Source organism: Eubalaena glacialis, chromosome 3 (genome assembly GCF_028564815.1).
Source record: "Eubalaena glacialis isolate mEubGla1 chromosome 3, mEubGla1.1.hap2.+ XY, whole genome shotgun sequence".
NCBI classification, from domain to species: Eukaryota; Metazoa; Chordata; class Mammalia; order Artiodactyla; family Balaenidae; genus Eubalaena; species Eubalaena glacialis.
In genome coordinates, this window is record NC_083718.1 from 155,871,862 (window position 1) to 155,887,532 (window position 15,671).

Sequence of the window (15,671 nt, forward strand, 5' to 3'; positions counted from 1 at the left end):
AAGGAGATGCTCTGGCCTTCGAGTCCAGAATCTCAGCTTCAAGTTGCCCTTTTGGACACTGCCCAGTCCTTTACTCTCTCTCTGGGCCTCAATTCCTTCGCCTGCGAAATAAGAAGAATGTTTCTTCTGCCTGCAATGGGCAGTTACCAGCATGAGGCGGTGCAAGCCCAGCCACTGCCCCCCAGACGAGGCCCCATTGCCCAGGCAGAGCAGGAGGTGCCTGGGTGGGCCCCACACAGAGAGGCCTTCCCTGCCCCGGGGTGAGTGGAGTCGGAGCAAGAGTTCCCCGGCCTGTGAGGGTCCAGAGGGCATGGCCTGTTCACTGGAGCATGGAGGGATGAAGGCACCCATTCTACTTTGTGCTACTGAGTACAGTGATGCTTGCCCCAGAGTTTAAGTGGACCCCACCCTCCGCTCCTATTGCTCTTCCTCTCCTCATAATGACAAGGTGGTTTGAGTGTGGACGCTGGAGCCAAGTGGCTGGGGTAGAATCCAGGCTTTGCCCCTTCTTAGCTGCGTGACCCCAAGCAAGTTGCCTTATCTCTCTGTGCCTCAATCTCTTAATGTGTAAAACGGGGATAATGACAGGGCCTGCCTCATAGAGCCGTCACAAGGATTCAATGACCTTACACGTGCAAAGGGCCTGGAGCAGCACCCCGCACAGAGGATGCACCACGTAAGTATTCGCTATTAATAAAAACATCACTGAGCCTCCGCCTTGGTATGAAGTCCTCCAGGAAGCTTTCCTGACCCAAAGGCTGCTTATACTCCTCCTCTTAGCCCCCACAGGCTACTGTGCTTCCCCCTAGCAAGGCTTTTATTCTCCTATAGTTAGGCTTATTCTTGGGCCCATTTTACAGAAAAGGAAACTGAGGCCCGTAGAGGTTAAGTGATTTGTCTCCCTGCCCTGATCTTCCATCCTTGGCTCAGACACCTCCAATAACAGGAAACTCCTTCCCACCCAGCCTGGGGAGGCGGTACCATCTGAGATGAGTTTTGCAGGATAAGAGTTAACCAGGAGAAAGCTGGGAGTGGGAAAGTAGGCACTGCAGGCGGAGATTCCGCGTGATGAAGCCATGGAGGTGAGAAACACCCTTGTGTGGGAGGAACTTCTAGCAGTTGCTAGTGCTGGAGCACAAAGTGGGGCAGGGGGCTAGCCGGGGACTGGGATGCAGAGGTGGGCTCCACCACATCACAGGGGCCTTGAATCCCAGGCTCAGATGTGATGCTACAGCAACGGGGAAGCCATTAGACCATTTTCAGCAGACATGGAAATGGCCAGATTTCTATTTGGGGCCCTCAGTGAGCTATAAACACCGTGCAAAGCTAGCTATTATGGCTAATAATGGTTTATCACCCTGCGCCACAATTGCCATTTTCACGTCTATTTCCTGCTAGATCAAGAAGCCAACGAGGGCAGGACCTGTGTGTCTTGTTCACCCCTGTATCTCTGTGCTTGGCACAGAGCAGACACTCGGAAGATGCTGTCGAATTAATTAATTAAAATGAAGCACGTGATACCAACTACTGTGAACTGTTTTGCGGAAGAAAAACTTTGGGGTCAGGCAGCCTTCAATCCAAACCCCGATGCCAGCTCTTACTGCAGAATGGCTTTGGCAAGCTGAGTTACATCTCTCAGTCTCCTCCTCAAAATAAGTTCAATCATTCCTTCCTCACACTGTAGAGCACGGTGGTTAAAAGCAAGGGCTTTAGAGATTGCATTCTCAGGCTTGAACCCTTGGCTCTGCCACTTACTAGCTGTGTGGTCTTGGGTTTTTATTTCCCTCTCTGTGCTTCAATTTCCATCATTTTAAAATAGTGATGGTGTGACCTGTATCATGGGGTTAGTGTGGGCATTCTATAAAATAACGGGTGTCATCAATAAAAATTTTTTTAGAAAGATTCCTTCCTCCCCAGTTATGGTGCAGTTCCAAACACAATGCCCAGCACACACAAAGACCCTCAATAAATAACAGCTAAAAGAAAAACATGAAGATCCTTGGGCACAAAGCACCAGAACTACTGCCTGGTACAGACGTCAGCAAGCAGGAGGGAGAGTGTCAAGGGGCAGAATTTTACATCTGAGGATCTGGACTTGGATCCCGGCCCTGCTCTTTCCCAGCTGTGGAACCTTAGGGAAGTAAATTAACCTCTCTGGTTTCCTCATCTGTTCAATCTAAGTATTAACAATAATACCAATCTCAAGGACTTGTTGCATGCACTAAAGGAGATAACGGTTGTGAAAGTGCTTAATGTATACAAATGTGGGTGATGATGATTATTATCATGACAGCTCATAAAACCCGGGTGGAGCTTCCTGTTATAAACTAGTTCTCCCTTACTCCACCCGCAGACCAGGGGCTGGCTCAGTGCTTTGTTCTGGGCATAGCTGGAGGGGCCAACTGGGCTGGGGCAGAGGCCAGGGCGGGCTCCCCGCTCCCACCATCTGCACCGCGGGGTCGGCCCATCTGTCCAGCAGTGGGCACACATGTGGCCTCATCTGAGGGTGTAGGGTCGTTGGGGTCAAGCAGGAGAAAATTGGGGGCAGATGAGGGGAAGGTTCCAGCTTATTTTTAGAAAAGGGGGAAAGAGGGGAAGACAGGAAGGCCCTTGTTCCTCGGCATTTCCACCATGTGGATGGCAGGCGGGAGGGCAGGCAGGCAGGGTTGGAGACAAAGATGCGTCTGCTCCTGGGGCTGCTGCCACGGCCATTGCAGGACCTCAGAGGGCTGTCAGCACGGCGTTCTCACTCGCAGCCCTGCCCACGGGAACCCTTCAGGACCCTGAAGGAGACCGCACCATCCAGAAGGGCTGAGCCTGCAGGGCCCATTTGTGCTTTAGGAAGGATCCTCCAACTGCAGTGTCAAGGATAGCTTGTGGGGTGGAATCTGGTGCCAGGGAGGCCAGTGGGCACTCCCAGCACAGGGCCTGGCACACAGTAGACCCATGAAAGGTACAAGTCCTCTCCTCCTGGCCCTACCTAAGGTTCTGAGGTCCTGGCACCTCTCCAGGTTAACCTGCCTTGTGTCCCAAGAGGCAGCACAGTGGAGTGAATAAGACGGTGACTCTGGAGCCAGATCACTGGAATGTGAATCCTGGCTCTTCCACTTTCTGGCTGTGTGACTCAGGGCCAGTTGCTTAATCTCTCTGTGCCTCAGTATTTTTGTCAGTAAGATGGATATAGCCGTAGCTCATACTGCATAGGTTTGTTGTGAAAATAAAGTAATATGTGTTAAACACTTAGAGCAGTCAGCTTGTACTCGGCGTCCACTGCTGTTATCGTCAGCCTACAGTAGGGCATGCACAGCTGGGGTGGCCTGGTCCAGGAAGGAGTGAGCTGAGCGTGCACGGGGCTCTCCAGCAGGACCCCTCAATGGGGGAGAGGCAACCAGACTGTGGTGGGCTTGGTGTCAGAGAACAGGCTGGGCCAGGCCAGGGGAGGCAGCAGGCCTGCCCCACGGCAGTGGGCCAGCCCAAGGCTGGAGGTCGGCAGACACCACTGTGGCTCCCATGGGTGTTTTTGAACGGAGCCCAAAAATGACAGGAATTTTCCAAATCGCCTGTTTTTCCACTCTCAGGGCTCCCAGCTCCCCACCCTCAGATCTAACTCTGAATAGAACTTTGAAATATGTCAAGAACAAGAGGGTGAAAGACCCCAGAGAAGACTGTTAATCCCAAGTCCAGGTGGTGGCACGCCGGCCAGAGCTGCCCGTGGAAAAGTATGAGAGAGGATGCACGTCTGGGAGGTGTGTCCTCATACCTGGACACAAGAGCTGGTGTGCACGTCAAGCGGCTACGAGTGTTGGCGCGTGCGAGTGTCCGTGCACCTGATCGCACACTCAGGTCAGCGTGCGCGTGCCTGCATCTACCATGGGTGGGCTCCCATGGGAACAGCTGCCCGGCTACAAGATGCACGAGAAACGTCATGGGTTAAGCATTTACCAGCCTGACACACAGTAGGTGTTCATCACCTGTACTCCCCATGTCCAGTCCCCTATGCATGTAAATGCATGGAGCACACCTGCCCATGTGTCTGCTTTGCCTGTGTGTGACAGAGGTGCCTTGGCAGTCGCTGGACCTGGGGCAAGACGGGAAAGGGAGCTGAGACCTGCCCTGCTTCAGTCTACCTGGTCCTGGGCAGGAGGACGTCAGGGGGACTAGGTGAGTGCTGGGGGTTTGCATAAGCGCATCCAGACCACCAGCTCAGCCACAGCAGAGGTATCCTCAGATGGGCAGCAAACTCAGCATCCCAAGAGTTTGGAGAGCCCTTGGAGACCACCCACAGCGGCCCAGGGGGCATGGACCTGCCTGGGGCCCCACAAGTCCAGGGCTGGGACTGAAACAAGGTGTCTCGATGAAGAGCACAGACTTAGAAATCTGACAGGCCAGGGTTTGAACTGTGGTTCTCCCTTTGACTAGCTGGGTGACCTTGGGCAAGTCATTTCACCACTCCTAGTCTGTCTCCTCAGCTGTAAGTGAGCATTCTAAACCTCAGGGGTCAGTGCTGGGCTTGATGATCAGGTCCCCGACTCCCACTCCAGTGCTCTGGATGGGTCCAAAGGAACCTCCCTCCCCTCAGGGGGCAGCTGAAGGCTAAGGGACAGGGTCCCAGGTGCCCCCCAGGAGACTTTCTTCTCTAGATCACCCTGAGAGGGATCCAGAGCCCTGTCTTGGGAAGCTAGTGACCAAGCCTCTAGCCCCTGCCTGGCCTTAAGCAAGTGTCTGCTCCTCTCTGGGCCTCAGTTTCCCTACCTCTACCAGGAGGGGTAGCTAGGGGATCTCTTGGGAGCCTCCCCATTCCAAAGACCCCTGGCTCCACAGGAGAAGGTAATTGGGAGCAGCTGCCTCGAGAGCGAGCGTGGGAGCCTTGGGGAGGGGGTCTCGAGGCTTCCCCAGCCGCCGGACACTGCCCCGTGGTTTATGTCAAATTGTCAGCCCCAATCCTGCTTTCCCCCTGGGCAGGGCCGCCTTCAGTGGGCCTCAGGAGAGGTGGCCTGTCCAGCCGCCGTGTTTACAGTGCTCAGACGCCGCCGGGAACCTGATCTGGGCAGACCAGGGTGGGCCGCCCCACGGGGCCCAAGCCGTGTCCACACTCATTTCCCGGAGACTGAACACGGCCTGCCCGCCCGCCGTGCTGAGTCCAGCTGCCCGGCCACCCGCCCACGGAGGGCCCAGCTTCATGCAGGCAAGCGCCATGGACAACTGCAGAATGCACAAGGGCCCGGGGAGCCAGAGCAGGGCTGAGGGGAGGGGCGTGCAGAGGGAGAGAGGAAGGGGCGTCCCCCCTCCAGACAGGTTCATGCTGTGTCCCCCCAGGCAAGTGTGCTTTCTGCCCCCCTGCCCAGGTGTGTTTACCCTACTGACTTGCTGATGGACTAGCTCTTCCCCACACCCAGTCACCTGGGTCAGAGTCAGCACGCTACAGCCCACGGGCCAAATCCGGCACCGCCTGTGAGTGGAGATTGTCTTTTACTTTTTTTTTTGCTTTTTTAAACTGCTTTATTAACTTCACAGTATATAAAGAACATCTCTCCATGCAATAGGTAAAACTCTCCTGCTGACAGAAACTTACAGATTGGGTCAGAAACACAACATTCAATTAGAAGCTGGTAACAGGAGACCCACAAGAAACAAGTAACACCAAAAGGTTTACAACAAAGGTACGTCACAAACATGTAAGTTTAGGAAGCAGGTGTGTCTTCCTACTAACTTCAGGGAAAACATCAGGATTCAAGGCATAAGGCAAAACTCATCATGATGGTCACGGTGAGGGGGGTCAGTGCTAACTGCCTGCAGACTATGACTCAACTGCTTTTCCCTCAGCTTTTCCATCAGCCGCCTCACCTCCTCCCCAACCCTTTCCATATTCTCTTCTCTCATCCTTGCCTGTGGCTCTTCAAGCCTCTGAGTCATGTCCCATCTATACTGCAGGAGGGGCTGCCTAACACGGAACCTCCTACGATTTCCTCTAGGTACACAATATTCACCAGCTTCCAAAGGGAGGGCGAAAGGCTCTCCTTTATTAGCATCTTGCTCCTTTTCATCCTTGTTTTCATTCTCCTGGTTGGCATTTTCCATGTAGAGATTTTTTACTGCTTGTTCCTCTTTGGACGCCATTGCTCCTGGGCCTATCCTCGCTGTCTCCTGCTCCTCCCGGTTCTTGCTGCAAGTGCGCCGCCGCGACACTTCCACTCGCAGACCTGCTGCCCCCGCACCTCGTACTCTTGGGGGCCCGACCCCGGCCCGCACTCCCTCAGGGCCACCGGGAGCAGGGACCGAGAAGGGAGCGAGCGACAGCCAACAGCCGGGTCTAACACTAGAGCGGGCACGCGCGAGTTGGCGCGGGGCGGTCACGTGCGCCCTCTTCTACATTTTTTAATGGTCGGGAAAAAAATCAAAAGAAGACTATTTTAAGACACATGAAAATTATATGAAATTCAAATTTGTGTCCATAAATGAAGTTTTAGTGGAACACAGCACATTGTTCATTTATGTATGTCTGTGCTTGCTTTCTCCCTGCAATGGCAGAGTTAAACAGTTGTGAAGGAGACTGTATGGCCGGCAGAGCTGAGATTATTTACTATATGGCCCTCTACACAAAGCACTTGCCCACCTCTGATCTAAATCATTCGTGAGTGGCAAGTATAAACCTCAGGTGTCAATCTCCGGAACCAGCATGGGAGTAAAGGGGGCAAGAAACGTCACTTTCTTTGTTTCCTATAACCTAATTTCTTACCCCATGTTTCTGGGGTCAGTCCACGTTTCGGGGATTACATGATGTCAAGCTGCGGGGTGGGGGCAGGGCATCGGCCCACACTGATTGTATCTGAGCCCCCCCCCACCCCGACATGACCCTGCATGTCTGGCCACCCTCTGCCACCTCCAGGGCACTGTGTCCTGGCTGCACCCCACAGCCCTTCCTCCTGAGGCTCTTATCACCTCCCAGCAAAGCCACTTAGGACCTACAGGCCTGGCTGTGCTTCTCCTCGACTCCCCTTTATGTTTCTTCAAGATACTCTGTTGATCCCTCTTCTCCCCTTTACTTCGTCTGTAAACTCTCTCAATTCCACAAGCTCAGAGACTTGGAGAACAAAGGCCAGGAAGGCTTGCAGGCCTTCTGTGTTCTGCCTGTCACATACCTCCCCTGGGGCAATGAGCACAGGGAGGAGGAGGAGATCCCGGGGGAAGAGCAGAGAGACACAGACGGGAACTCCAATCCAGCCAGACATACATTCATTCACTGCTCTATCCCATTACCCAAACATGCACCCATTCATTCCCCCACTCACTCAGGCCGTCAGTCATCCTTTGTGGAAGAGCCGATGCCCCGCCAGACCCTATAGGAAGGCAGAGGTGAGCACGGCACACCTGGCCCTCACGATGTCCGTACTCCAGGGCAGTGACTGATGGCAAGTGTTTGCTGCCTCTGCGGGAGGAAAATAGTCCTTATTTGTAGCATTTATTACTTTCTGTGATGTAAATACTCCAACCTGGCCAAGTTCAAGTTGCCCACATGATGTCCCTGACCATGGAGCTGGGAAGAGATGCATGCTATCAACTCTCAGGAGCCGGCTGCTGCCTGGAGATTCACACACATTAACAGACATCACACACAGCATGATTGGTATGGAATGAGAAAAGCAAAAGGGCATGGGGGCACAGAGGAAGAGCACTAATCCTGACTCGGAGGGTCAATCCCGGGGGGCTTCTTAGAGGAGGTGACTTTTAGACTTGGACTCTGAAATAAGACAGCTCCCTGGAAGGGAGCTGGCTTGAGTCCCCAGGATGGTTCTGACCTGCAATAGGTTGTGTTCTTGCTCCTGATTGGCTTCCAGTGCCTCCCATGGGAAGAGTTTACATTAGACTCAGCTGTTGTCCTGCTTTGGCCAATGGAATGTGAGTGAAGAGCTATTGCGTGGTTCGGCCCTTTCTCTTTTTTCTCTCTGTACTGAGTGTGTCATGTCCCAAGTAGGGACAGCTCCTTCACAAGGATCCTGGAATAAAAAGGATGCATGGAACAGAGCCACAGTCAACCCACAGCCACCACAGACAAAATATAATGTGGGCGAAAAATAAACTTGTTATTGTAGAACCCCTATTTGGGGCATGCTATAGTGTGTCTGTTACCACAACATAACTGAGAAAAAAAACTGACTGATGTTCAGTCCATCCCCATCCAGAACTGGCTGATGCCCAAGCATCCCTCCATGAGCCACTAGTTTTGAGCAAAGATGTACCCAACCCAGGCTGCTAAGGAGAGTGTAGGGTCCCTAAAATGTCCAGAATTCTCTACAGTTCCAGCATCATCCCCTGGTCCTGGGAAAAGCAAATGAAACCACTTCTTAGCAGTACCTCCAGTTCAGTTCTCCCATCTCACAGCAGCTTTTTGGAAGTGTCTCTCTTGACACCAAAAAGACAAAAACAAAACCAAAAACCTCTTAATTTCAACGCAAAGTCGTTCCGGACATTGAAATTTCTCTCTTTGAGGAACAGACCAAATTTTGTGCAAAAGAAGAGTCAGGATGATGTGGGCAGGAAGCAGAACCTGCTGGGCAACGCCAAGAACAGAAAGAAAGAGACCACTCTTGCCCCCAGGGAGCTCCCAGGCTGGTGGACCAACAGACACATGAACAAACACATGCAGTCAAGTGTGGTGGTGCTCACCTGTTGGACGAAGTGCCGTGGAATCACAAAGGAGGCAGCCACTAACTCTACCCAGAAGGCCAGAAATCCTTCTGGAACAAGTCAAGAGATAAAGGGATGGATGGTGGAGGATGGATGGATGACGGATGGATAGACAAAATAAAATAAAATCTACCTGGAAGGATCAAAGAAACTTTCACATAGGACCCAGACCTGAAAAAAATGAGAATATCACCAGGTAAGGAATAAGGACAGAAGAGATGATGTTCCAGATGGAAGAACAGCACGTGAAGATAGGGAGGGATGTGGTTCACCGCACCTAGGAAAGGAGGGAAGCAAGAAACGCAAAGAGTCACAGTGGCATACTGCAAAGAGAGGTGACTGGGGAGTCAGACAGACTGAGTTCGGATCCCAACGGTGCCACTTTCTGACTGTGTGACCTCGGGGAACTTGCTTAAGCTCTCTTAATAGTGGCTTGTGCCACTATTATCAAACCCAACCCCAACATGCGGGCATGACCCTCCCTCACAAGGTAATTGGAGTGTTCCATGAGGCAATGTGAGCAAAGCTCCGGCCCACTGGAATCAGGCAGTTAATGAGGACTCCCTCTTGCTTCCCTTCCACCAGGACCGCTTCTCCCATGGTCCGGGCCCTGCACTCGCCCTGCACTCATAGGGCTCTGCCTCTTGGCTGAGACACCACCTCCTTCCTGTTCTGGGACTTTCCTTCACAAAGCTCTTGCCCCAAGGGTCCTCTCTGCCCTCCGGCCCCTTCAGCCACTCCACTCCAGCCTCTGCACTCAGCCAGCCCAGAGTGCTCCCCACCCCAGGCACGCCTGAGAACAGCCCTGGCTCCAAACCTACAAACGCCTTCCCCTCAGGAGCAAACATGTCCAGACGTGGGACCAACCTCAGAGACTGGTGAAGAGGGTAGCTCTGGGCAGAGTGAGGCTGCTGGACCTCGTGCCCTTAGGAAGACACAGGCAGCCAAGGAGAGAGAGCAAAGGCCAGGCGGAGAGGCCAGCTGGCCAGGACATGTCCTTGGCTCCCACCCTTGTGATTTCACCTGTCCTGGACTGCACTGTCCCTGGTGCTAGTCCCAGTGCTGAGGCCAGTTTCCTGTCCCAACTCTTCTAGTGCAGCTATCCCCAAGGGGAGACGGAGGAAACCAAACATAATTAACTAAATTTAGAAACAAATTCTTATCATAAATGTTAGGGGCACACAGGCCAGGGCCCAGGAAGGGAAATTTGGGATTTGGGAATGTCATTCAAGGCCTTTCACAATTTAGCCTGGTGTTCAGTAGATAGTCAATAAATACTTTTGAGCAAAAGAATGCTTGTCCCTGCTCACCTCCCCTGCAGCTCACGCCCACAGGGCCCGTCTCCAGTCCATAACACCACCCTGTTCTCGACCTGAGACTCACTCTGCCTCCTACAATTGGGCCTTTGCTTGTGCTGTTCCCTCTACCAGGAGCACGTACCCCTTCCCCTGCCCTTCTTGCCAAAGTCTGCCTCATCCTTCAGGATTAGGCTCAGACATCCCTCTTTCCAGGAAGACTTACCAGGAAGGTTCCCTTGCACTCCCATGGGACGTCCATACCCCAGTCACAGCACATGCTGCTTTGGGGTGGGCCTCCATACATTTCCACACACACCCCCTCCACTGGACTGTGAGTGCCTCCACAGGTAGAAATAGGGTTCCTAGTACTCGGCAAGGGGCCTGGCCCAGAGGAGGGACTCAAAGGGTATTTGGTGAGTGAATACACGTGTTTTCAGATCAGATGATCCCCAGGAGCTGAGTACCCCAGGAGGACACAGGAAGCAAGTCAGGAATTGCAGTTACCCTCCAGGCCACCAGGGGGGTCAGTATAGAAGTTAAGCAGGAATCATGCAGAATGCTCCCTCTCCCCCTTGGTGGCCTGACTCAACCCAAGGAGCAGTAGAGTCTTGGGAGAATCTGAGTTGAATCTGGGGGCACAAAACCCTGGAATATTACAGCCAGAGGATTTTACATCTTAGGGAGCTTGAGCACCACGCCTGCCCTCATGTAACAGATGGAAAATTTGAGGTCCAGAGACAGGATGTAGGCTGCCAAAGGAAAGAGTTGGAAGCAGAACCCAGATGTTCTGAGGAAGATGGAAAATATTTTGAGGATGAGAGTGCCCAAGGTGATGGACTTCCAGCCTGCATTTCTGCCCGATTGGTCCCCAGATTCTGTTTTATCTCTTCATCCAGACTCCATGCAGTCGAAGCTGGCACACACTCTTACTTGTCAGATACTTGCTCATTAATCCATTCTGTCTTGTCTCTTAACCTCATTGCGTGCTCTGGACGGCGGGCTCGGATCTTGCTCTGTCCATGACTGGCTGTGTTGCCTCTCCCTTCCTATGCTCTCCGTGTTCTCAATTGCAAACTAGAAGGTGGGCTAGTTCAAGAGTGGCAAATAGGCTTCCTTTCGGTGCCAGCATTCATGGCCTGCTAGTGACTGCTTGAGAAGGACTGTAGGGGCAGGAGTGCTGTGACTGACGCGTGATGCTTATCGCGGGCCGGGAGGCAGCCTGGCAGACAGCAGAGGTCCGGAAACCCAGACCCAGGCTGCTACGGCCCCTGACCCCTTTCCATTTCTAGCCATCTAGGTTTCCTGTTTTTCCTGTCTGTGCTGTGAACACTGATAGCAGTACCAAGCTCTGTGCTGAGTACAAAGTATCCAGAGATAATCAAACAAGACCCCTGCCCTTGAGAAGCTCACAGTTTGGTGAAAGACACTTGCCCAAATTCACACGCAAACAACTGGAGAAGTCTGAGCTACAGTCTTAGGGACAAAGGGGTTTTAGAGGTCAGGGCTTTGATGCTTCAGCGGCGGCAGGAGCCCTCCTGATCAGCAGTTGTCATCCCCTCCCCTCCCCACCGCTCACAGGCACTCCCGTCAGGGAGACTTGCATTTCTTGTGGGCCCAAGCATCACCCAGTGGTTGGTGGTTAAGATTTCAGGCCCTGCAGGCTCTGCCACTTCCCAGTCATGTAATCCCTGGCAAGTTAACCTGGGCAACTTAACCTCGCCGGCTCTCCATTTCTACCTGCACTGTCTCTGGTGGGACTGTCGTGAGGAGAAAATGAGTACAGGTAAGTCACCTGGCACGTAGTAGGCCCCTTTAAAGGTGAGCTGGCAGGATGACTCCAAGCCAAAGTCTGCCTCCTAAGCTTTCCCCTGGCTTTGCGCTCTGGGAGACACAGACAGTTCTCCTCGGGAATTGGGGACACCAACAGGGCCCCACCAGGTCTTCCCCTGTCGGGACCCCACGTTGGCACCGCCACCTGCTGCTCCCATGAACACTGACTGGCCACGGTGCCCTACTGGGAAGCCAGTGCTCTGGGCCAGCCCCTCAGGGATGGGCCAGATCCCCAGAGAGAGGAGGATGTGCGGTGCCCCCTGCCTCCCGCCCCGGGCTGCTACCAGCACTCACAGAGGTCCCTTCCCTCCTTGCAGCCAACCTGTGCCCGCCCCGTTGTGTGTGAATAATCGCTCTCCCACCTCCCCCGGAATCATTAAACATTCTGCAGTGGAAATGCAGCCGGTCACGTGGCGAGCACGGCCCGCCAACCTTGGCACTTCTCCTCTGATCCTGTTTGTTTTTCTAACATAAAACTAATATGACATAATGGATAATCTAATTTGGAAATTACCATTTGCTTGGCTGGCCCACACTGCCAGCCAATACCAACAGCAAGAGAAATTATTTAAGAATGTTTCTTTTCCTTCAGAACACGGCTGATAATTTATTTTTCCGTCAGAAGATTACTTTTCTCTTTACGACATTTCCTGCCCCGGTGATTTGCGTTAGCGTTCCATCAAGTGGTCTGTGCCGAATGTGGGGAGTGAGTCAACGCCAATGGTTCCCTGAATGAAGGGAGGGCTTCTGTTGCGGTCAGCGGGGGCTCAGACCCGCGGCCGGTCCAGGAGGCAGGCGCCTAGGGGACTTTTAGTGGCGAGGATTGGGCAGAGCTCAGGAAGTCGCCTGTCCCCTGGTCCTGTAAGGCAGACCTCGAGGCTGCCTGTAGGTCCAGGTACCTCAGAGCCCACTGGCCTTTGGGGGAATGAGTAACGCCCGTCTGGCATCCCTAGGCAAGAGGGCTTAGCACCAGGGTGGAATCTAAGCTGAGAGTGTGCTTTACTGAAATTCAGGCTTCCAACCTGTCTACACCTGAGTCTCCCCCAGAATGAAGTACCTCTTGTCTTATAGCCACCACAAACCAGGCACACACAGAGGCTCCTTATGCACCGTTGCACCAGGGCCCTGCAGTTCAGGCCAATTCGTTTCTTCATCCTTTCTTTCAATAATTATTTTGAAGGCACAGCTGGCTCCTAAGGTTAGAGCTGGTTTCGATCCCTGGCCCTGCCACTTAATAGCCCTGTGACCTTAGATAACTCTCTTCACCTCTGTGAGCCCCCATAAACTTCATCTGTTAAAGGGGGGTAATAATAGTGCTGACCTCATTGAGTTTTGAAAGATAACGTGTGATGAAGTATGAAAAGGGCTTCTTAGCCCAGTCCTTGGCATGCACTAAAAGCTCAGTAAGGTCACTGTCATTATTAAGCTCTGAACAATGGTGCTCTGGTGGTGACCAGAGCTCCTGCACTTGAGGAGAGTTCTAGTTCCAGTGAGGGCCTCGGGCCTTGGAAATCAGGCTCGTGCTGTGGGGCTAGTGCCTTACTCTGAGAATTAACTAACCCAACACATTGAGTTCAGTAGGCTTACCACTAGGTCACTACAGGTATTGAGCAGCCTCACCCCTCACAGTCTGGTCACTGGAGAAAAGTATCCCCATCCCAAATACTCTGCAATGAGGGACACTGGAGGGGTCATCTTCCCACCCTACCTCAGGCTGGGGGAAGGGACAGAAACAGCTCTCACAGATCTTCTCCCCCTCCACCCATGACCATTCTCTCCAAGAAACCCAATCTCCAAGTTAGAGAGTTTATTTATCCAGTCGAGTGACAGGTCTGATTTCTTTCTGGATGTTTGAGACTGAACTGATGGGTGTTCCGGTGAAGTATAAAGAAGTGAACAGTTCTCTTAGCTGTGTCGACCACCTCTTCTGGCGTTGCCTGCCTGGGAAGGCTGGACAGAGCAGAGGTGCTCTCTAAGCACTTGGCTCTGTCATTAATTCAACCAAGTTAAGTGGTTGTTTTGGTTTCATGGTATCGAGGCAACTGGCTCTTCATAGAATTGACTGAATGTTTAGACACAGCCTCTCCTGCTTGAGAGGTTGTTTGACAGAACGGAGTGGGTGTTTTGTTACGGCTTGGTGACCAGGGTGACCTGTGGCTTTTGCTTAGTTTGATCGGGTTGACTGCTTATTTGGCTGTGGTGATTGGTGGTTTCACCAGGTTGACCAGTTGTTCCGTCATGGTTAGACCCATTTGACTGGCTATTTAATTTGGGTGGGTGTTTTGGCATTCGTTAACTGAGCTGGCTGGGTTTGATTGAACTGACTGGATGTTTGAGTGAATTAACCCAAATATTTTGACATTGTTTGAGGCAGTCGATTGGCTGTTTACAACAGACTGGGTGTGTTGCTATCATCTGACCCAGCTGACCCGTTGTTCTGGCATTGTCTGACCTAATGGCTAGTTGTTGAGTTGGTTCGGTGTTTTGGCTTTGTTTAACTCTAAAGACAGGTTGTTTGTGAATTGTTTGATCAAGCTGATTGCTTGTTTGGCTAAGTTGAACAATTGCTTTCCTATTATTTGACCAAGTTGAGTCGTTATTCAAACTGAGGCAATGCATTGTTAAGGTTTGACCCAGTTGTTTTGAAGATACCCATTTCCTGGGCCACGTTGATGGCTTGTTTGGCACTGTTTGGCCCAGCGACTCATATTTAACTGAGTTCACCAGGCGTTTGGGCTCTGCTTGCCCGTTTCAGCTGTCGTTTGGCCAACTTGACTTTGCGTCTCACTGAATTAGGCATTCAGATAGGGTTTCCAAAGCTGACCAGGTTTTCACCGAGCTGCCCAGCTGTTTGGTCTCAAACAGACAGGAGCAGCAGTGGCCAGCACAGACCTGCATTTGCGGAGAAGCCACTCTGGAAGGCTCCCTCATGTGGGAGTGGGAAGAAAAGGGACTTGGAGGACCCTGAGTCTCGAGCTTGGGCTCAGGCAGGTGAGAACAGACAGGCTGGTGGCAGTGCAGCTGCTGCATGCAAGAGTGCTCAGCAGCTCTGGTCTCCCAGGCCAGGAGATGAATGCATTTGGCAGAACACTTCAAGAATGCAACCTCTGGGTTAAGTGGTTGAAATTAGGCCCAATGGGGCTGTTTTACTGAGAATTTACAGTCGCTCGTAGAACTCAGCCCCATCAAGTAAGAGTCCCTCCTGCCAAGATGGAGATTTGCTCCCAGACCAAGGGGATTCACCGACAAAAGCACACATCTCCCTGACTCTGCTTAGCCCTGATCTGTGTACCTCCGAGTGGTGACCACACGGATGCTAATGGCTGTTCTCCCTGTGGGTGGGGGCCTCTCCCTGATACCCACAAGTGACTGGGGGAGGACTTGTCTCCCCGTTGGCTTCCTGAAAGAGGCTTCAGCTGAACTGCCTACGCTGTGTGTGATGTGAGTGGCGCCACCAAAGCCTTGATCTTGCTGGCGGGTCATGGGAGCGGAAGTGCCCACATCATGCACCAGCACGTGAGATATCAGGGCTGTAGGGGGCTGTAGAAGGGAGCTGGACTGATCTCCTCATTTCACACGGGGGAAACTGAGTCCTAGAGAAAGAAAGGGACTTCCTAAGCTAGGCCGTAGGGCACTCCAAATAATTAACCCTTCTCAGTGTAGATAGGTTGAAATTGGAAAGCCCTGATCAGGGAGTTTAGGGGAAGTGTCAGTGCTGGTGCAACAGCAAGGAGGAGGAGGGAAAGGAAAGGCTGCGGCCAGGATGGGGCTGAAACAGGAGTTCAGCTCTCGAACTCACCGTGTGACGTAATGCAAGTCCTTTCAGGAGACAATGAGTGAACCATTGCTGAAGAAACA

General features: G+C 52.5%; 1 protein-coding gene and 1 long non-coding RNA gene across 7 annotated transcripts in view; both read right to left on the bottom strand.

Moving 5' to 3' along the window:
* Positions 1-15,671, bottom strand: part of LOC133088603 (uncharacterized) — a 165,823-nt gene that overhangs the window by 54,383 nt on the left and 95,769 nt on the right. The window contains exons 5-6 of one of the 6 annotated variants that reach the window (XR_009700529.1): positions 7,797-7,994; positions 7,055-7,426 (exon numbers count right to left, since the gene is read on the bottom strand). The exons of the other annotated variants lie outside the window; for them this stretch is intronic. This is a non-coding gene — a long non-coding RNA (uncharacterized LOC133088603). Of the gene's footprint in view, positions 1-7,054; positions 7,427-7,796; positions 7,995-15,671 lie in introns of those variants that run through there. 6 annotated transcript variants of the gene reach the window in all.
* Positions 5,668-6,265, bottom strand: LOC133088602 (protein BEX1-like). Its single transcript, XM_061186616.1, has one exon. The coding sequence runs from the start codon at positions 6,115-6,117 to the stop codon at positions 5,731-5,733; it is 387 nt and encodes a 128-aa protein (XP_061042599.1). The 5' UTR covers positions 6,118-6,265; the 3' UTR covers positions 5,668-5,730.

Coding starts and splice junctions, on each gene's coding strand:
- LOC133088602 (XM_061186616.1), bottom strand. CDS start 6,117: ATGGCGTCCAAAGAGGAACAAGCAGTAAAAAATCTCTACATGGAAAAT.